Below are 23,049 nucleotides of genomic sequence, written 5' to 3'. Positions count from 1 at the left end.
GCTGTACATGATACTACTGTGATTACTTCCAAATATCTGTACAACAATACACAGTATCTATTTATATACACACACGGGCCATTCGGGAATCCACCTCATTTAATCGCACAGATTTCTACACAAGGAAAATAACATTGAGAGCCAGGGACATTTGAAGATACAAACCAAGTGCAAAGAGGCTGCATGAATGGGAAGCATGGACACTTCTGGCACAGGAGAAAGTGGCCATGGCAGTCGGCGCATTTACCCTTTTAGGCACAATGCCTGTTATACGTTTCACACCAAATTGAAACCACCCAAGATGAGTGGACTGCTAGAATTATAGGATTACAGAGTGTAAATTGAATACAACAATCCTGTTATCTTGCCATCCATACGCAGACATGCAAAATGTAGATCTTTCAATTACACGTCATCTTATTCTTAATGGCAATTTAAATTCACACACTTTAAAGTTGGATTCCAGAGTAGAAACAGAAAAAAAATGTACATTGAGTTAAACAAGACTTGTATGCAATGCTAAGTCCATAAGCGGTACAAAGAAAAAAATAACTCTTGGGGAGTAGTGCTCCGGATGCAAAATGCACGAAGACTAAGGCCAAAGGAACTACTAGGGACCAATGTGATAATCAGTGCCATTAAACCATTCATGACAGCATCAACATTATAATAATATACACATATCATTACTTAGACATATTACATAGACGATTTCAGAGAAGAGCATGTTTTCTGTCCTCTTAACAACACTGTGCAAAGCAATCCTGGAGGTGACAGTGATGAGGCGTCCGAGTTCAAATCCCTCTGCAGATGGCAACAAATGACAGAGAAATCTTCAGTTCCATGTGTCTGAGAGGATGGAGGTTAAAATCCGTTGAGTGATGGGCAAGAGATCAGGGACTGAAGTCAGTCATGTACAGCGTTTGTTTGCTCAGTGCTTTGGGTTGGGATTACTTGAAAAGGTTCTGTTCAGAAAAGACAAGAGCTTTTATTCCAGTTAAATCAAATGTTTATTTTATGATTAAATCAAGTTATGTATTTACCTTTTGTGTCAATTATTTTTCCTTGTGAAGTGCTTCTATAAAGGCTTCAAGTTTCTCCTGGATCTCACGAACTTTCTCTGCAAAGAGAGAAAACAACAATATTTGACTTTAATCTCAAATCTGCTGCTTCGAAAAGTTCACGTCTTCACTGTTATCGGTTAAATTCCCATCACTGACTCAGACCATGACGGGGGTTGAACCAATAGGAGGCGTAAGTGGGGGACAGTATATGTATTTGAGCATAGAGCTGCATTAAAACAGAGAAGCACTGAATCACGATATGGCGATATCAGATCAGCAGATCATTACAGGGATTATCGACCAACCCTGATTTATCGTTGGTCAAATTGAAGTTTTGAATTAAATTGCAATCCAGGAAAAAAACAAAAACAAAAAAGTTTGCTGGAGGTAGAAATTCCTTCACAGCAAAACACCAGATGGCCTGCACCCACAGTGACAGCCGAAGCTCAAGGCACACTCTTCTTCACACATTTGATGATGAAGGCTTTCCCAGTTTGCTCAAACCACATCAAAGATCCCACCCTCTCCTTTTCATGGCTCCCAGGCACATAGCTAATGGACACTGGGAGATACCATAACAACAACATCGCACATGAAAGAGAGTCTACTGGAGAAACAGTCACTTCTTTTCACCATTACACTGCTATTGTCGTGGCACTGGCTGAGAACGGCAGCCTATTCCACGAGACTTGTAGTGTCACACGAGAAGCGCAAGCCTCCTAAAGTAGTCCTAATCGCTGGTTAAACAGTGGCTGAAGGAAGTCGCAGGCCAAAAAAGAAAAAAGAAAAAGGAAGCTAGGATTCTGAATACCAACTAAAAAGCGTCAAGACTGGGGCTGGATCTCCAGCTTTACTGTCAACTGCGCTAATCTGTCTGGATCTCCTTCAAGCACAAACTCAAACAGCGGCTCTGAAGAACAAACTAGCGGCGCTCGGTGTTGATCAATTGACTGCACGAGATCTATAGGCAACTCATTGTTGACCGTTTTCCTGTGAGGAGACCAGCGGTAAACAGACCCAGGAGATGAATGATGGTGATATAGTGCTAAAGGCCAACAATGTCCACTGTGCCCATTCCAGGTCAGCACGAAGGTAATAACTGCACGTGATGCTTGAGGTGCAACCAAATATCACATGCAGGGTTTAAAGAGTGGTGACTTTGATGGGAGCACGGCTGCGGAGGTATCATTTTCCTGATGGATGAAAAGCAAAAGGGGTTTTGGGAGATGGCAGCACACACCCTCACGCATGTCCTGTATGACAGACACGACATTGGTAGAGAAACTTCATAATCGTAGTGTTTTGAGCTGTACAGTCCTTCTACCACATCTTCACCTTCCTACACATTTACTGCTGGCAGGTGGCAAATGGGAAAAAAAAAAAAAATCCCATCCTTTGATACTCTGTTAACACACTCAGGCGAAATGGCAAGGCGTTGGGGGGAGATTACAACACCTAATGGAGGCATTAAGGGGGCCTGTCAGGGGCACGCTGACAAGTCCATGCAGCAGGTGTGAGGTTGAATGAAACATAACCCTGCTCTACGCCATTCCAGCTCACAGCCCACCGCAGGGCACGGCTCAAAGGGACGGTACTCAAGAGTGCATCTGTGGAGGCTGCAACCACAGGACAAGTCCACTCAGTTCAGGCCAATCGCAACGGGATTAGAGGCATCAGTGTGTGTGTGTGTGTGTGTGTGTGTGTGTCCCGCTGGAGCAGAGGAGGGACCTACTGTCAGGGTTTTAAATGTGGGAAAACCCCGAGATCAGGCTTCAAAGACGAACCAAGTTTAGATGTGGCTGAGGATGGTCTGCCCCTTTGAAAATCTGTGTTAAAGTACACCGTATGTAAGGGTAATGCCAACGGTCGAAGGACTAGAATATGTGACCAATGAGGACAGCAGGCAGTTTATACTGACCTGTTAGCCAACGTCCCACATCCCTGTTTAAGCTTGGAGGTTATCCAACGAAAGCAGAACGCAACAGAGAAGTCCTTACTACTCGTGCCATGTCTCTAGTGTATTTCCCTAACCCTAACAGTGCTCTTAAAAAAAAAAAAAAAAAACTTTCTGCAGTTCCCACACCGTTCAATAGACGAGAATGCTGAAATATATTAACTTCTACAGCGCGATTTTAATGGTTTCAAAATGAGCTTTGAGTGGCTTTTACGACCCCAGGAGGCCTTCAATGATGATAATGGTTGTTTTCAGAACAGCCAATATCATGCGTTTGAAAGTGTGAGAAACAGATCTTTACTTCCCTTAGCACCATCTGTTTGCCACAAAAAGACAGTGGCCACAGAAAGAAGCAAAACAGTGGACAGTGGCTATCCCTTACTGAGCAGTGGGAGTAGCAATCTAAAAGTCCATTTAGGAGCCTGTTTACCTAAGAGATGAGCCCCAAAACACAGTCATTCAAGCGCTCACTCCTTTATCTGGTCATGAATATTCCCATAATCCTCTGGCCTCTATCCCAGAGGCCCCGTGTTTAAGATGCTAGCTGTTGTGCGGCTTGCACTGGGTGGAGGGATTCTCGCCCATAAAATGAATGAGAGGGGGCCTTTCCTCCACAATCCCTCCTTTTAAGGCCGACTCTCGCTGATCTCCACATGAAATGATATCTCATTCACTGTTGCTCTGTAGTCTGCTAAGCCTGCGACAGCCTCAGCACTGGCAGAGGGGAGAGCCGAGCCAGAAAGCCTTTAATTGACCTGTAATTAGACTGTGAAAGTGCATGGCAGTAGTGGACAAGCAGCTCGCTCAGAGGGAAAGTAAAACTATGTACAAGATGAGAAAGAGAGGACAGAGAAGCTCAAGACAAAAATAATCCGCTCTCTAAGGGTGATGGCCACACTAGTAACGAAATGTGAAAGGAAGGGAACCATAAAGAAAGCCTGGATGAAATGAAAAAGTGGCAACAGATAGATTTCAGCAGATGAAGCTGGTGCCAAGGTAGTAGAGACTAGATCCTCAAGAAATCGTCCAACAACAAAATGGTTCACAAGGTGGGCGGAGAGTTTCATTTCTGTCACAACATGTACTCATTCATGAAATGCTATATTTGCGCAGGTTGCATGTTTAAGCCTTAGCCATGTCCTCATTGTAAAGCCCGCTCCTAATGTAACAAACAGAAGTGCCTTTTTCCACCAGAGTGCCGCTTGATTTGTCACTTTATTCAACTGCTCACGCTATAAAATGGAAGCCTTGGGAGACCTGGACACTGGGAGAGCGGGGATGTTGACGGCCTCAAATGTTGTGTCAGTGACATAGCCATGAATCAGGCCAAAGAGTATCTAGAAAACAGATGCTTGAGAGTGTGCAACAAAGTCTGTGTAGGACTGGGACTCAACAGGTTAAACCTTAAGGTCAGACGAAGGGCAGACGAAACAAAAACAGATAAACAAGTAGGGAAAGTGCACCAGCTGGACAGAAGGGCACTTTGCAGTTTAGGCTTTATTGCCTGCGACTTCGTTGGCTTAAAGAGACTCTTTTTTTTTAGTGCTAGGTTATAAAACTAAGGGCACTGTGACAAATTAAGGGATGAATTTAGTTGAAACCAGTGTTTCAGATGAACCAGTGTTAATGAAGATACATGAGGATTACACACCTAAAAACATTTGTATCAATAAAATAGAACTTAAAGGCCTTGTACCCGATATTTTTTCAGGTAAGACAATTAAATTGTAAACTAATCAAGAAGAATTTTTTGCTGAGAAGGAACAGGCAAGTTGTTGTTAGCATTATTGTGACAGTGGCCCTGAAAGTTTAAAGAGCTGCTTAGAATACATCTCTTTAGAGAATTGGAAGATTAGAAAAATGCTAAGTTGTAAATGAGTTTGGACAAAACAATAAAAACTTACTTTAAAAAGCAAGGAAAAATCAGGTATAGGGGCTTTAAGGTGAAACTAGCAATAAATAAATAAATACAATAAGTAAAACAAAAATACATGGGACGTCAAAATATTAAAACATTTCTAAGTCCAAAGAAACAGCAGTTCTCATTTTGGTCTTTCAGAAACTGCAGTCTATAGAGAGACGGTACAAGTTGCTCTAAATCAGCCTCGTCATCAGCGACGCAGGCAGCCTGACGGTTTGCAGAATTCACCTTTTGCACTCAAACGGAGCACAGTGCTGAAGCTAAGTGGCAATCAATCTTTGGTCGCCACATGGGCCTGGGATGTCAACCTGTCAGGACTGTTTTAAGCACAAATCCGGCCATAATCCCTGGTGCTGCTGCAGTCACAGGTGTTGCACATGGGAGGAAGACATGGGGCAAGTTCTCATGCTTGGTTGCTGCATTACCAAGACAACAATTCATTTTAGTACGGACAAGACCTTTATTTTTATCTTTTTCCTGATGAATGAATAAATGAAATGAAAAAGTTGTGTGTTAAATAGAACAAGAAAGAAAAACAAGACATAACATTGGAAATAATAGAGGGCTATGAATACAATAGTAGTAGTAGTAGTAGTAGAACACCAAATAGCAGAAAGCATGGAATAAGATTTTAAAGTTAAGCCTATGTTTCACGAGTGTTGCCCTAAAGGTGAATTCTTCTCTACAGCTGCACTGGTTACCACACACCATCACATTCACATTACACTGAAGAGACAGCGACGCACCTGGAGGGAACGCAAAAACAATAACTCTGTTCAAGTCTGGACGCTCGAGTCACCGCAGGTGTTTCAATCGAAGGACAAAGTGGGCACAGACATTACTTCTAAACTGGTTAATACCACAAAATCATGTAAAAAATTCACGTTTGTTAATGACACTTTTATAATGACTAATCAAACATTGCCATCATTGGGTTTGACCATTAATATAAAAGTATTTCCCCAGTAATTTTTTATCCAAAAGTGGAGATCGAGCATGGTTTTCCTCTTGCGTCATCTCTCAAAACCTGATGGTCTTTGTGTGCGAGCGTGAGCATGCGAGCGTGAGTGACAGGAGGATCGGGGGAAAGCGGTCCCTTGTGGCTGCATTGTGCTGAAAAAACGTGAACAGAAGCTTCACTTAAGTTTCCTACCAGCACACAGCACCTTTTCACTCCCCACTTTCCCACACTCGTCACCCTGACTTTACCGCCTCATCCTTTTATACACGCATCAGCAACTCCACCAGCGTGTTTGTGAGGCCAATCATTTTATACAAACTCATCTCATTTTGGCATTTGAAAATAATCAGTTTGACCGGCATAACAAGCTGCTGTTTTTAAAAGGTGCCAAAATCTCAGCACTTGTTTTAACTCTAACCAAGGTCTGACCAGTGCTAGTGCAGGCCTCCACAAGTTAAAACTCAGTCACTGAATTGGTGAAGTTTGGTATGATCATAAACTTGAAACTGTGTACATGCAGCTTAAGGCACCACAGGTCGAGTTGTGATTGCAGTACATATTCTACTTTTAAAGCAGATGGAAAACTTATGAGAAAGAAGACCTTTAATGGCGGAAGAAGAGACAGAGAGGAAGCAGAAGCATAAAGGAGAGGGATGCCACATGCTTTTAACATCAGTTATGCTTTTTACACTGGACTGTCGGCTACAAAGAGAGGGATGAGGCTGGAGAGACTGGAGGTGGTTACAGTAATGTGAAACAACTGGAACTAAAATCTTCTATAAAAGAGCCAAAGAGGAAACATAGATGGCTCTTGACGAAACAAACTTGAATAAAAGTAAATAGAGGTCTAGAAGTGTTTAACGGCCTTTAGATGCTCCACAAGAGACAATAGGATCTGTTAAGTCAGAAGCCACATACTCGAGGTTTAGAGGGACAAGATTAGATAAAACACTGGAGGGGAGTCTGCCTCATGTTTATGTGGTCCTCCCACAGAGAAAATGGATCATTTGGCTACAACGGAGGCCTTGAGGTTTCCTCATCTGTGGGAAAATACAAACTTGGACTGGGCCACTGGGGAGAAGCCTTGGGTTCAGCACAGTCACATTGCAAACTAGTGACTGTTGTAACGAGACATGAGAACTCTGGCCTGAGGGAGTGCAGACGGAATACATTTTATATTTGACAAGTAAATGTTTAAATATGGAAACAATAAAAAATATATTAGATTTTGGATTGTGACGATGTAGCTCCCACATTTGGGCTCAAACTCTGTCTTAGTACTACACATCCTTTTAGAGAGTATAGTTTTTAGAGAGTACCATTATATATTTTAGAGAGAATCTATCATCTCTATAGAATTCTAAATAGAGATGTTTCGGTCTTGACCAATTTTATAATATTGCTTTGATCCATTTCCGATTTGCCGAGATTTCAGACATGAGGTTTATTTGCATTTTGTAAAAGTCAATTATTTCTTTCGTCGCAAAAATCTACTTGCAGCACAAGCTATAACTGTTGGTCCATAGAGTTTATTCAGGTGCACACACCTGAGGACAACACGTCATCGTTTATAACAAAGAGCAGCACTTTCTGGCTGAGCTTGCGCTAATCGCTGTGGAGGAGGCTGTTCAAGAGCAGATAAAAGGAAAAGTTGTGCGCGGCTCAGAGGGCATTCCGGTAAGCAAGCCCAGACAACCAGGGGGCTATTGTTTAACACAGCGTCCACATCAAAAAAGAGAAAGTATCAATGAGTAAATACTGCTTTTCACACATCACCACAGAGAGTAGCTCCTATTTTACTTCCATTTTTTTGAAGCAGCTACAGCAAAGGTTTTAGTTTTACGTAAATATAGGAAGACAAAACAGTTAATATGAAAAAAAAGCTCAGGGATTTATGTAAAACTGACATCATTTCTTACATCAAGTTGTTAAGAATTTACGATCCAGTGAAAATTTATCCTCCCAACTATGAACCCTAAGTGACATTCAATACACCTCAGTCTCTTGAACCGAGTACTACCGTGCCTTTTCCTGTGGAACCATTCAAACCGTTTTCTATGAAGAGAAGCAAAGCAGCCAGGCAACATCCCAGTGGTCCCCGAGGAAGCCTGTGGTGGCACATTAGACCTGGGCTGAGAGCCATACAGCTGGCCTGGCGCATGCAGGCCCACTCACACCCCTCTCCACAGAGCGCCATTCATGAAGCAGCTTTCACTGACGCACACACCTGACCTGTATGTGTAACCTGAGCAGTCCCGGCCTGGGTGATCCGAGCTTTGACGGCGCGCTGTGATTTGTCGCACACTTCTGCTCCATAAAAACCTACCAGGAGCTCTATCACCTTTTTTTTTTCTTCTAAGACTTCCAAAATTGCTCATTGCAGGCTGTCCATTTATTCAGAGGTTAGCAGAGAAGGTTGAGGTCAGCTGGACACAGGTGATCCTGATGGGGGTCATAAAGTTTCCCAAGAGATGCAAAACTGAGAAGGCGGCAAGCTGGAACAAGTAGCATTTAGAATTTATTGGCCATCCAAAGGTGAGTTTAGGCCTGAAGCTATGTGCGCCTGGACACCGGAGAAAATAGAAAAGTTGTTCATAATTCATCGAGCCAGGAATTTGTTAAACGTATCCTTTTTCGGATAATTGTCTCTATCTTTTCGATATACAGGTTAAATATGTAGCACGGTACTTAAAAGGGACTATACAGAGTTTAAAAAAGTTTAAATTATGTATTTTCCTCCCCCTACATGTTCCAGCCATGTCCTAATGTGTAGAATGAGCCCAGACCTATTAGCCACAACTGTCTCTAAAATCCTGCACTGTCACTCAAAAAGGTGTTAATTCGGGTCCGAAGTGCCGTCATGCATGAGTTTAATATAGAAGCTGCAGTTACGCATAAGGCCTGAGATGGCAGTAGTGAGTATAAAATGGCCAACTTGCATCTAGCCTCTTTAAATAAAAAAAAATAAAAAATCTTAAATTGACAATGACTGCTTCAATATGCAACAACTGCAAGCATTCAGGCTTGTGATTGTTTCATATTTATCTACGGAGCCAAACAACTATATTATTGATTACTGCGGTGGTGTCAAAAGTGGGGTCCGCGGTCCTCTAGGGCAGTGGTTCCCAAAGTAGGGGTCGCGAGGCCTGCTACCGTTTTTAGTACATTTTTTTGAATGTAAAACAGCATATAACTTGTGAAAACCATTCAAATACTTAAGCAAACTGCTTAAATACATATTAACTTCATTTTAAAATGTTTTTCTGTAAAGCAGTATGAAAGGCAATAACTTTGTACAATGGGGGTTCCCGAGTTGTTTATGTATCAATTTTTGGGATCCCAGCCAAAAACGTTTGGGAGCTTCATGGGCCCTGCAGAGGGGCCCTTCAAAACAAGTACATAGCAGAAAAAGAGAGTTTGAAAGGAAATGTATATGTACTGTATATCTTAAAATGTACCACTTTAGCCAACAGTTATTGCAATGTGTGTTATTTCATACGTCATTTTTATAATACGCACCAATGTTTTATAAGAGCATATTTATTTTTATTGGGGCCCCCCCGAAGAACTGTGATGCTCCAGACTTTGGGAATGGCCGCATTACTATTAAATTCTGACGGAATTGGTTGAACCCAGAGTTCTCAATGTCCGCTTTATCTGTGATCTTTGCCTCAAATAAGAATAATCCCAAAGATTTTGTTTTGTTCCTCTAGTATTGGGCACGTACAGTGTTATCTAAACGCTTTAATCTTTAACATCAGTGACACCTATTGGCAAATGCATGAAATCATAAAAGTGAAATCATAGAAAACAACATAATTGTTCAAATCTTAGTAACCGCCTCAGCCACACCGAGTGAGCAGCAGTCATGACCTTCTGAAATAATAAAAAAAAGGTTCTTACTGAGGTCCTCAGCAAGCTGGACTCTGCGGCCAGTGATGAGCTGGGTTTTCTTCTCATGATCCTCCCCAATGTCCTCCAACACTTCCTTTACATTTTTTTCTAGCCGCCGAACTGAAGTGAAAACCAAATCCAAGAATCAGTTTTGTGATGTTTGACTTTTAATCGTTGTTCATCACTGAAATGGTTACCCTCGGTATTTGTGAGCTGCTGCCGGAGAGTATTGGCAGTGATTCCCAACATCTTCTGGATTCTCCAAAACAGGACCACGTCATTGCACTCCAGCTGTGGGATGGAAGTGGCCTCGTCAACACAGCGGAATAAGGTCAGAATATACAGCTCATTTGTTGTGCTTACCTCAGAATCAACAAAGTGCCTCTGGTAATAGTAAAAACCTCTCTTGCAAAGATTACAGTGTGACAGCGCCTTCTGTAAAAAGTGTCGCCGGTACAGCTGGTGCCATGTGTCCTTGATCTGTAGAGTTTTGAAAGGTTTTTCAATTAGACAGAATACAAACGCAGATCACCGCCACTCCATAGACCTCTGTGAATTATTTCTTTTTAAGGGAATAGCAGTAATACCTTTTGTAAGGGTAAAGATTCTACACCACAAAACGCTACTTGAAAAATTAAGAAATAATATTTTAATATACATATTTTTTGAATGAACTTAGCAAGCAGAACTAAGTAACTCATGCCCCTAGAGGCCATAAGCGCCACTGCAAGTGTCGTAGCACGTTGTGGTTTTTTACTTATTAATTGTCTATGAGAGTAAATGCTACACTGACAGCAAAGACAAATAAAAAAAGGGAGAGAGGGATATTGTACATCCAATTACACAATGGAGTAATTTTTTTCACTCAAACTTGGCTGTAAATACCGTTTAAGTGACGATAGCCCACAGTTAGCATTGCCCGCTAGCTTCTTCTTTGTGATTACTTTAGTGTGTATTGCGAGGGTGGTTTTTCTGGCCAGAGACACCAGGGGGAGATGAAAGACGCCCCAATCATCCCATTGACACTTGTAATACCCCTACAGGGACTACGAAAAGGATTGATTAATCACAATGAATGAACACAATGTTAGTGCAACGTACATTGCCCAACAGAAGAAAAGAAAAAAAGTTGCCAAAAGAAAGGACACTTTCCGCTTGGAATATGCCCATGGCAGCAGGGAAGAAAACGTCAATTGATGGAATAACCTGGTCATTTAGTATATTCAGCTCTAGGGCAGGGCAATTAATCTGATCGAGATTTTAATAAAGGTCGTTCATGATAATAGCGTGGTGCGTTTTAATCGAGGAGAATTCAGAAAAAAATATGGACGCCGCAATTCGGCAGGCCTGTCAGGTCAGTCCTAGGGAAACACGCAGCCCAAACAAACAGGAAGCACAATGACACATGCAACAGAAAGAAGGACTGGTGATTTTACTCGTAAAATCAGCTACAAAGCTACAAAACAGAAACGTATGGGGAGCCTCAGAGGAACAGGTTGTTTTCCATAATCGTCCAGCCCTATTCAGCTCTATGTATCAGCAATACATAGAGGAACTTGCATATTTCTTTGAGACAAACGTTACAATGCACAGTGACTTAAAGAATGATCCTCACCAGAACAGGATCAACCTCGACTCCACGGGCCTCCAGGTTTTTCCGGACGGTTGTCACCTCATCATTGGCCAGATACGCAGTATGCTCATCATGCAGTTTTAGCAAGCGTTCCAGCTCATTTTTTGTTTCATTTCGGATGTGCTACAAAGTATGAAATACAATAAACAATCACCAAACATTGCTATTTTGTTTCTGATATGGCATTGGAGTTTAAAACGAACCTGCTCTGAGCTACGGTTTTTCCAGTTCATCCACCGCTCTTTCCAGTCTGGACCCACCATGTCTCTGATGACGGAGTCCGCTTCAAGAGCACAACAAAAAGAGGGTACATTTGAGATTAAAATATTGAAGCCCTAGCAAATAACATAAAGCCTTCCTTATGTAACATACTGTCTTTAAGCCGGGACTGCAGGGTTTCTTCCATGAACTGAATAGCTGCGTCCCACTGAGGCTTGTCAGTAATAGAGCGGTCCTCCAGGGCATTGTGTTGGATCACCCGCTGACAAACAGAAATACATTTAATTCCCAAATGAATGCTGCAGAATATAGTAAAAATGGGGATGTTATGGAGACAAAATCAATTTCAATTCAAATTCTTCTACTATTCTACAGTCTGACATATCAAAATCTGTCTGAACTGACTCAACAGGTGAAGCAACAGGTACATAAAGGCTGTTGATCAGTTAAGGTTGCTCTGAATGACACCGGGCTTTCGCACTTTAGAGTGATTGAACTGTCCGAAAACTTAATAGTTGGGATGATTTTGCTGTGAGGAAGGTTCCTACAGACCTGCATTCAAAGGGACAGTAAGAGAGGCTGATAATGGACCGAATCTGTACCTACAAGCAAACAAGTATAGTGGATATTCATACATAGAGTCTCTATTATACTTACCAGGCTGTCCATGGCCCTTTCGTTCCATTTGTGCCTCTTAATGCTCTCATCCTTAACGGCCTCCTTCAGCTTGTCAAAAATGTCGTCCTGGTCTTTGCCTTTGTATTCAGCCATGAAGCGGGCAAACTCTTCCTGGAGCGTCTCCCAGGCAACCTAAAGAGGCACAAAGTCGTAAAGAAAGTCATGCCATTCAATCTCGGGAGGCCTTCTGGAATGAACGCCGTCAACTATTGCCAAAATATTACAGCTAAAATGGGCAAGTAGAAAATCAGACTAACCTCGAGTGCTTTGTGTGGAAGTTGCTTGTCAGTCCACTGTTTAAGCTTTATATCTACGGTGGTGTTGAAGGTACCAGAGTCCATAGTTTGGGCAGCAGGCAGGTAGATGTTTTCAATCACATGAGTCGAAACGCGCTCCCACAGTTTCTTTTGTAAAATTGACTCCCTGTGTGAAGATGCACATGTCGTTATGACATGAATACAAAATACAACAAAAAACTACTAATAATGTTGGACTGGATCTTAGACTATGAACTTGCACAGTCTTAAGGAGTCCACATTTGACAGAAAACTAACACAGCATCAGAATCTTATTAGTAGCTAGCATTCTGAGTGTAGAGCGACAATAGGACAAAACAGGAGGTCCCTGGTGAGAACAGTGAGCACAGTGAGCTGTGCCTCTCATTTATCATAAACACATGCTCATATTTCATTAGACTCCCCTTTGTTCGAGCTCACACTCTTTGCTGTCAATAAGTGCTATCTCCAATATTGCTGGCTTGCTGCTTGAGGGCTAACAGGGCCACCCTGTTCCCGTCCATGGGCCATTCATTCTCGTATTGATCAGAGACAACTGATGGCACGCTCACAGGGGACGCCCACAACACCATGCATGCATCTTATTTAAGGCATAACCACACATTTATGCACTGGAGACAGGCCTCAGAGAACCTGAAATGTGCCTACTGTAAAGCTTACATGCAGTGGTGTAAATATGTACTCAAGTAGGAGTAGCATTACTTTAAAATATACTCAAACAGGCGCTTGATGAAAATTCTATTTAAAAGGTGCACTATGCAACTTTTTAAGTGGAATAAAAAACCCTTAATATTTTTGCATATTTGCCCTTTCAGTGAGTAGGTAGTAAGTAATCTTTATTTATATAGCACCTTTCACAGACGAAGGCCACAAAGTGCTTCACAACACAGTTAAAAAGCAGAAATTATATACGATATAAAAAGGTCAAGACAACACAGAAATCATAGCAGTGACTCTGTGGCGTTATGGGTGCAGCATGGCACCTTTGCTTTCCCTCACAGCGGCGTCTATGATGCTCCAGAATCCATTGTTTTGTTGTTTCTGGCCAGTTCTGGGACGAACCCATACAAACAATTAATCTTGGAGCGGCATAAAGGCCACTGTGAGGGAAAGCAAAGGTGCCATGCTGCACCCATAACGCTACTGAGTCACTAAAAGGTCAAATATACACACGTTTTTTTTTCCACTTCAAAAGTTGCACAGTGCACCTTTAAGGACTGAGTAACGTGTAATGTTCTTTCAAAGGGTTTCTCAAGTAAATGTACAAAATGTAACAGATACCTGCCTATCACTGTTTTACACAATACAATAGAATACTATAGTTAAAAGATTGTGGTGCATTATGCGTTTAATACCAGAGCTTACCAGTGCTGTGGTGTCACTTGACTTAAACTGATGACTTCATCCAGGATTTCATTTTTAGCTTTCTCATATAGTTCGTTCTGTGGAAAAAATGAGACATGAAAAACAAAACAAAACAAATCTTCCAATGAGGTAATAAAAAGATCTGTGGATTTACACGATCCAGTTCTCTGAGACGAGGGTAGTTGTTCTTCCATTCAGTCTCGAGGTTGAAGCGGGATGCTGCAGGGAGAAAATACACTTACCAAAACACACCTATATAGAAACCATTTATTTAAGATTTATGTGTTTAAATAAAAAACGGTTGTGTTTTCCGGGATAGATCAGTACGCAGCACAGAGAACCATAGACTGTTCCTTAAGTCCCAAGCCACAGTGGAGATTAGGCTAATTGCTGGTCTGTGGGGCCACAAAGGCACCATGCTTGGAGGACGGAAGCCGGTTGTGTGTGATTTGACGGCTATAGATCGATCAACCACACAATAGGCCTATGGGAGTTGGAGTCTCATGGCCATAAATCTCATATGTTGTTAGTAAAGGACCTTTGTACTTTCCCAGTACAACGTTGATAAAGAGTGCACCTTTAAATAGATGCAGGATCCAAATTAAAAGAAAAACACACGTAAGGACAAACCTTTGAAGACATCAGCCTGCTGCTCAACAGACTCCCTCACCATCTTCCAGAAGCAGTCAGACACTGCGAGGCTCAGGTTCTTAGTGGTTACCTGGTGAGCCTTCAACATCCCGTCCCTAGATGGAAATGCAAGTTATTGTACATAATCAATACAATATGATGATGAATTACAAGTAAAGTAATCGGATGCACTTGCCGGAGTAATCTGGAATTCTGGAAAAAGTCTTCTTCATAGTCTTTGATGGAATCTATACTTTCAGCACTGCTTCCTACAACAATATGGTATTTTCAGAGCAGTACACAGAACACAATTACCAAACAATAATGAAAAAACAAAACAAACAAACAAACCAAATAAAATCAATCAATAAATCACCTCTTCCTGTTACTACAGCGAAATAGCCCAGTGCCTTCATTGGAAACAGCTTTCCTTCCACAATTTGTTGAATCTGAAACACAGCAAAGCCACTCAGAGAAGTGAAGGTGCTGAACTCCAAGTGCAGGGCTCCCTCTGGTGGTGAGCTGTGTAAATATAAGAGTGATGCCTTACCCTGCTTGGACTGGCCAGGTTCTTTTCAGCCAGGTCCACTTTAGTGAGGACAAATATGGTCCTCTTGCCCTGAGGGTCCATCTGACTGACGAGGTCTGTCACGATGCTTCGTTCTGCATCAACGCTGCCATCTGAAAAAATGACATCGTCATAAAAACAAATGTAAGCACATATAAAGTAATGTAGTACAGGGTTTGAAGGACTGAGGACGTACCCTGAATACATAGGATGATTGCATTTGGATTCTGCATGTAGGCCTTGCTGATACTAAAAATAGTGTCTTTAGTGTCTGATGCCATCCCTGCTGTCACAGTCTGAAGGGAAAAGAAGAAGTAATATACATTGTGGCACCAAACAATGACAAGATCGGCTGTTGTACTTACGCTAATAACACCCGGCAAGTCGACAAGCACCATCCTTTGGATACCAGGACCTTTGACACTTAAGGATATTGTCTAAAAGTACGAGTAATTGTATTAATTGTTTTTATAGAGACTAAAATTGTAGGAATGCGTCATGTAAAAGCTACATGCTGCAAACAAACCTCAGAACTGACTGTTTGTCCATCTTTCACGCTTTTCCTCATCCTTAGTTCAATCTCATGCCTCAAAGCAGCCAGCTGTTGAAAAAGACCAATAAAAGAGTCAAAAAGGCAGAACGATTTCCATGTGACATAAGAAAAACGAGCAGTGAAGGGGAAACTCACATCCTCCTCCTTGTTAAGATCGAACTCTCGCCCGCTGTCCTTGAACATGGCGACATGATGTGGGCCTTCGCTTAGTGTTACCTACGAAACAATCCAAACATCAACATATTATTACAACACAAAAAATCTTTCAACCACTGACCTTAACGGGAGAACGTGTCATCATTTCCCCAGAGCCGCGAGGAAAGATCCTGGCCTGGGCGATCATCTCGAGAACGCTCGTCTTCCCAGCGCTCTGATCGCCGACGACAACCACCTAGACACAGAATATGCTGAATAGTCCGCTAACAGAAAAACAATGAGGATATTATCAGGAAATAAAGTGTGCTCACCCGTGGTAAATGGTCTTGAGTGTTGTAATTGGAGTCATAGTCAGATAAGATATCTAGAACTTCGGAATACAGGTCGATAAGGGATTTCTGAGGAGACACAATGAGACACTTAATATACTCAGCAACATGGACGGGGGATTTCATTAAGATTCATAATGAGTCAAACACTTGGATTGTGTGACCCTTACCTTCACTTTTCTTTGGTGTATTCCTTTGTCATCCTTCTGTAAAACCACTTTTCTCAATTCTTTGTTTTCTTTTTCAAGTCTTTCTAACATGCGTTGATACTTCATCTGTTGGGCAGAATGAAGAAACATCAGCCACAGTTTGTGTAAGCATTAAGCAACATGCTAATAAAATAAAAAACCTGAGTGCGGAGGAGCTCCTCTTGAAGCTGGTCAAGCTTTTCTTTGTCTGATGACTACACAGAAATGAGTGAACAAATATTACTATTTAACCTGTGTAAGCCTGAAATCCCAACAGCATCAGCAGAGTCGTGCAAAGTGATCATAAAGGATTTAAGATAAGAAAAGTATGGGAATCACACAAAATCAATACAGGCAGCCACTCAGTATTACTACAGGATCATTACTTTCTGCAACGCACTAATGATTCACAATTACAAGCACAAATCACAAAACCGACTCTACAGGGTAGAGCTCAATGTTCCCCAAAGATTTTCGATTTTTTTACTTTATTGCAAAGTATGTTTGTGATACTACTTTAATTGTTAGGAAGATTGATGTGACAGAAAGTGGAAGAACACACACAAGAACAAATAGGATTAAGAGAAAAGGGAGTCTACACAGGAAGAAGTCAAACGCATGACGTTGCACCACAAACTGGAGACATGTTTGATGTGATTTTTAAAAGGGGCCCCTAATGTTTAGTGTATAAGTGGATGTTTTGACTTGTTAATTGGTCTTTTTGTTCCTTGTAGTTTGTATGTGCAGCTCACACCATGCAGCAAAATGTAATCGGCCTCCGTGCAGTCAGTTCATTTTAAATGCAGCATTGTTTTATTAAACATTGCCTGCACTGCATTGTAATTCCAAATGGCTTTAGCAACAAGACTTAACTCAACATTTTAACGAGTGTAGCATGAGTCACCTATCCCTATCTTTTAACTAATATGCCTTATTTAGTGTAACCTAACAAAATCTACTTTTCAGTGTCACTACAACAAAAAACTACTCTGACTCAGCAAAGAGCTTTCAGGCAAATGCTCATTGTATGCAAACATTAAATAGTTTAATCTTGTCTAACTTTAGGTGGGACATCTAAGTGAGAGGGGACCTTCACCTTGCGCTTCTGTTGAGGGGGACTGGGGCTCGGAGGTGGAATGGGAGCAGGCTCTGGTGGAGGGGGGCGTGTTTTACTGGCTTCAGCGGCGCGCCGGACCTCCTCCTCGTGCCGCTGAATCTGCTGCTGAATAAGAATGAGCTCCCCAAGCAGACCCTGCTGGGGCACGTCATAATGAGACAGAGGCAGGAGCAACACCAACACACTCCGGGGGTTGCTTTTGCACCCAGGCCAATGCTGCTTAACAGTCCTGCATCAGTCACATGGACGCTTTACGAACAGCTGGTGCCATCAAAGTTAACACTACAAGATCCTTTCAGCCCCTCCCACAATCAAAACCTCTGTCAGTTCTGTAGGAACGCTGGGCAAGGCCAACTGAGTGAAGTGTGTCGACTATACAAAGCATCAGCTGACTGAAGTTCATTTTTCACAACCAGATGTAAAAAAGGCTTGTAAGTAAACAAGGTTTGTGTGTGTTGAGTCAGTATTTTCTATAAAGCAGAATAAAGCCAGGGCAAGTTTCTTACTACGGTAAGATTAGACATAAAGCATACGAGTACGCAGCAGAATCACAATCATTTATCATTTTCTTTGCCTCCAACATGACAATATGATCATCATGAAGATTTCCACTCGATTATTCCACAGTGCAGAGACCGCTGCCAGTGTTTAATTTTAAACATCACAGACACGGGCTATTTTCATGTTGGAGACATCGATTGCGAGCTAAAAGCAGGGCATGGCTGTGAAAAGCAGATGTGTATCAATCTATGTTTAAATGAACATCTATCTGTGGCAACAACATTTATGTAAACACATAAATGATACAGGTGATGTGAAACAGGAGAATGGGATAAAACAAATGAATAAAGAATAGAAAGACAGAGAATGAAGAACTGCAATAAGAAATGTTCTTGTAACTGTTTAGTAAAGGCATTATCAACAGATCCAATGATGGTTATAAATGCACACTGTACAAATGATACGTCTTTCTGTTGAAAATGTTACAACCATTATAGCACTGCCATGAAAATGCACTTTGTAACTTAAATATATATACAAAAGCATTGTGTATAACTTGTTAGTGTAAGGACTAGTGATGCACGGGTCAAGGTGTTTTTAAGCCCATGGGGCCCAAATTTCTAAGTTTTAAAGGATTATCTTATCTTATCTAATGCACCCCGCACCACCGCGTGACCATTAGAAATTACGCATTATACTGTTCAATGTGAATGGACCACAAAAAGCTTGAAAGTTGTCTAAAACTCGCAAAAACATGGTATTTAAAGAGTCTTTAGATTTAATCATTCCCAAATGAACGGGGCTGGCGTGTCCCCTTGCTGTCTTTCCCTCTTCTTCCTCTCCTCACCCCCTCCCGCACAGAGGGACAGGTTGTGAACACAGATGATATTGGGTTCATACAGGGCATTCTCACAGTCTACACACCCCTACATTTCAATTCCTCATTCCAAAATGTATTCAATTCTATTTTTTCTTACGACTTTGTTTATTTCTACACACAGCACCCCATAATGCCCAACAAATGTAATCCATTTTGGAATGAGGCTGTAACACACCAAAATGTGGGAAAGTGTAGGGGTGTGTAGACTTTCGGGATGCACTGTATTTCTGTCAAAACCCTGCTGTAAAGATGCTGCAATTAGACGCGGCTCAATACAATGATACACATCCCACCCCGCCATCAAATGTGAATTTGGTGACCTGAACTGCAGGTAAACCGCCGACCCGCGCATCACTATAAAAAGGACCAATTCTGTTCCCTGTAAAATACATTTTAAACTGTCAAGAGTACAGCAAGTTTCAGTAATTGTTGTTAAGTGTTAGAAAAACTTGCCTTTTTGTATTGCTTCTCACTTGATTCTTGCAGGACAGTGGTTGGGGTATCCGCAGCTTTTAGTTGAGGATCACCAGTAGTTTCTACAGACAAACAAGAAAACAAACAAAAAAAATGCTGAAAAAGACATGTGTGCGCCAGCCAGGTATTAACAACTGACATATTTTAGTGAGGCGTTTCCAATTTAACTTAAGCCCCATAAAAAAAACTCAATGTTCACGTTACAACTAAGTGACACTCCTTTGTTGTTTTAGTGATTCACTAATGGCATGTTCACAATGAGCCTGAATATTACAGAAGACTGGATTAGGTTCAAGGTTGAGTGACACAACATTTTTTTTACTGATCATTTTACACCTCGTGGTGGAAAGTAACAAAGTAAGAAAAAAGTAAACATGTGGGATACTTTTACTTTAATTCAGGAACTTTTTTATGAAGGATACTTTTTACCTTTACTTCAGTAGATGTAGGAGCCTGTATTTGTGCTTTTTACTCCACTGTATCTTTGAATTGTATTTAAAGTAAAAGTATTTTGAAACACATATATTTTGGTAGTGATTTCTATGTCGACACACCACATGTGAAACTACAGCTGCAGTACAGTGGTTCTGATCAGAAACATCACAATAGACCCTTTAATTGTTTGCAAACATTCTGGGCTTAGCTGGAGATGGGAAGCTAGATTCCTAGCTATTTTCATTGTAGCTGTTGTCATAGTAACGATAAATAAATGTCTAACTGTTGTTGGAAATATCAGATAAACCTTATTTTATCGTCTCAAATGTCATTCCTCTTGTTCTTGCGCCTTAAGCCACAACAGGACCATATTTTTTAGTTGTACTTTTATACTTATAATCGCTAGTTTTAGTTTAGTTTTATTTCTCTTGATCACTTCCTGCCTCCAGTTGATGTCACTGATGATGTAAGCAGCGAAAGGGTTTATAGTAAAGTCTAAAAACACCAGCAGCACATCCAGTCTCTTCTGTGTAAATAAGAGCACAATTCTTAATAAGGAAACACGTTAAACTCTTTCTAGTTTTCTAAATCTGCGTCAAATACTTTTACTTTTTACTTAAAGTACATTTGAAACTGGATACTTTTCTACTTCATAACAATTTTCCTCTGATACATTTCTTGCTCATGTATGTGTACTTTTACGTAAACATTTGATGTATGTCTTCACCACTCTGTACTGCACAACTCTCTAAACAGTGGTGCGCTATAAATACCAGGGGAGAAAACGAGCAGAAGTTAAAGGAGACACAGAACACATTGGAAAGGAAGAAACAAAGTAGAGGTAGTTAAAGAGGAGAAACATCATACAGTCAAATACGGCAATTTGTTGCAGTACATGCTCTTGTTTAATGTTTAACTTTCTGATGAAAAGCTTTCATTACACTCTGGTCCACAATACACAACGTGTCCTCCCTCTATTGTTGTAGAGGGACACCAATGCTGTGGCAGAATGATGGTTAAACAAACCAAGAGAAAAGAGGTGCTGAGCAGGGTTTACACACCTAACAACAGATGCAGACCAGAAGCTCCTTTGACTTCACTACCCAAATTCACGCCTGTGAAAATGTGGAGGATGAGAAGAGGGCAGGGGAGCAGGAAGGAAGAACACAAGATAATAAAAACAAAAATGACAGAAGCACAAGGATGGTGACCAAAGCAGGACATCGCGCAATGATGTGCGTATGAAATTATCACAATGGTTAGTCAATTGGCAGTGTCTGGGCCAAACGTATGTTGGGAAACCATTCCACATAATAGTGATAAGCAATACAAATAACTCGCTGCTCAAGAAAAATATGAACAAACGAGGTCTCCATTTACTCTGTTACTCTACGAGCTGGGTTAAAGATGAAAAAAGCAAAACAAAAATAATTACTTTAAAATTATAATTATCTGTAACCATTAGGGCTCGGACGATCCACTTTTGTCACCATTTGATACATATACTCAGGGGCCGATCCAATACAATAAGTAATTATGATTTGTAATATGTAAACCTTAAAATGTATAAAAAGAAAACAGTCATGTGTCTAAACTTTATAAACCCAAAGCCACTTAACAGTGAAAAAGTGAATTAAAAATGTAACAAAGAGCTGTTACTTGAAAACAAAAGGGGTGCATGATAAAAATGAGCACTAGTATTGAAAGTATTGCGCTACTTGAAAAAGTATTGATACTTGGTATTGCAGTACAGAGTATTCAAATCTAAATCGGATCCGATATTTTGTCCCAGCCCTAGTAAACATTACCATCAGTATGTTTGGTTTTAATGTTGTGATTGTTGGGGGGCTGGATGGGTGCTTCTGGCCACAACACTCTCGACTTTGGGAATAGTTTGAGTATAACATAAGCATTGACCTTGTATCTTCTGGTAAACACACTGTGATCACTCACCAGACGAAAGTAGGCTTTTGAGGAGGGTAAAGTTTTCTCCTATTTTGTCAAAATCTGGGAGCAGTTTTGCGATCTCTTCGATCTCTGGTAGAGCTTTGGTAATTTTATCTGGAAAAAGAGAAATGCAAGCATTTCAGCACAGCTCTTGACACAACAACTTTATCTACAACAACAGATCACCAAGCCATCTGTGAGAACTTACCCAGATCTATTTGTTCACTTAATTCCCAGACAAAATCCGGAATAACCCAGTTGTATTCACTAAAATCAGGCAACATGTCTTTCCATTCCTCATAGGTCTAGTCAAGAGACAAAAAGGCAAAAAATGCTTATAAGCTACTTATTAAAGGTTTTCATCAACCATTTATGCCGAACCTTTTTCGCGGTGTAGCCTCCTCCCACGGCTGTGCCTAAGAGAAGATATCGGAGCCGCAGTAACCTCGCAGCAAGACGGGCCACCCAAAAGCTCCTGTGCTGTTGATAGTTGCGGCCCCCTGATCCGGGAGAAGGCCTGGGTTGTCGCATCGGAAGCCTCGACATTGATGTAAAGTAGCGAGCCGCTGTGCGATGAGGTGAGCGCTGAGGATTTGCATTTGCTGAATAGCGGTGATGGATGGCCCGGGAGAGCGGGTGAAGCTTCTGCAGTGGGACTCGAAATCTCACCCCCATGTTTGTAGAGACCAAGTCCCTGCAAGCCATGCTGTAAAATAAAGTCTGTGTTACACCCGATCTTTGATAAATTCACATCGGTACAGACATCCTTATTGTAAATATCACACATTAATATTAACCTCCAATACTCCATAACTAACCATTAGGAGTAGAGTTAAGAGAATCGCGAATAAACAGCTCTCAGGCTACACAAAATGCAATAGCACGGGCCATTTACATTGCGCCAGTCGTAATATTTATCAGTGGGTAAACTGTTCAGACGTGATAATTTATGGTTATACGGAATAAACACGGAACAAAGAAAAAACACAGCCTGAGTTTTGCCGTTGTCACCTGTCAAAATGACAACCGAGAAGTCAAGTCACGGTACCTCACGTTTTTACTGTGTATTCACCTACCAAGCAGCTTTGCTTCCGACACGAAACATGGCTCCGTTATCAACTGCGGCGAAGTGCAAATCTTGTTTTTGAAAAAATCTATTCAGGTATTGTTCAAATCATTTTTCCAATTCGCACACATTTGCTTGTTGTGGAAGCAAACCATACATCCAGAGAAACAAGCCAGTTAGCTAGCAAGGACACAGTCCCACTTCCTGTAACCCGGTCCTT

The 23,049-nt window shown here is 41.3% G+C and overlaps 1 protein-coding gene across 1 annotated transcript; it reads right to left on the bottom strand.

The window, feature by feature from the left end:
* Positions 1-491: 491 nt before the first annotated feature.
* Positions 492-23,049, bottom strand: opa1 (OPA1 mitochondrial dynamin like GTPase). The gene is made up of 31 exons (XM_079574611.1): positions 22,840-23,049; positions 22,145-22,469; positions 21,972-22,068; positions 21,770-21,877; positions 20,878-20,931; positions 19,361-19,443; positions 17,506-17,661; positions 16,571-16,624; positions 16,392-16,496; positions 16,204-16,290; positions 16,014-16,127; positions 15,872-15,952; positions 15,710-15,784; positions 15,549-15,620; positions 15,380-15,479; positions 15,166-15,296; positions 14,992-15,064; positions 14,812-14,884; positions 14,616-14,731; positions 14,140-14,204; positions 13,986-14,062; positions 12,582-12,747; positions 12,304-12,456; positions 11,800-11,908; positions 11,631-11,710; positions 11,410-11,550; positions 10,158-10,274; positions 9,992-10,085; positions 9,804-9,914; positions 1,044-1,120; positions 492-965 (listed from the first exon to the last, which is right to left on the bottom strand). The coding sequence occupies exons 1-30, from the start codon at positions 22,866-22,868 to the stop codon at positions 1,056-1,058; spliced, it is 3,111 nt and encodes a 1,036-aa protein (XP_079430737.1). The 5' UTR covers positions 22,869-23,049; the 3' UTR covers positions 492-965; positions 1,044-1,055.

This window comes from Gobius niger (assembly GCF_951799975.1).
Source record: "Gobius niger genome assembly, chromosome: 17".
NCBI classification, from domain to species: Eukaryota; Metazoa; Chordata; class Actinopteri; order Gobiiformes; family Gobiidae; genus Gobius; species Gobius niger.
The sequence above is the reverse complement of the archived record's forward strand: the minus strand, read 5'-3'. Positions and strand labels throughout refer to the sequence as shown.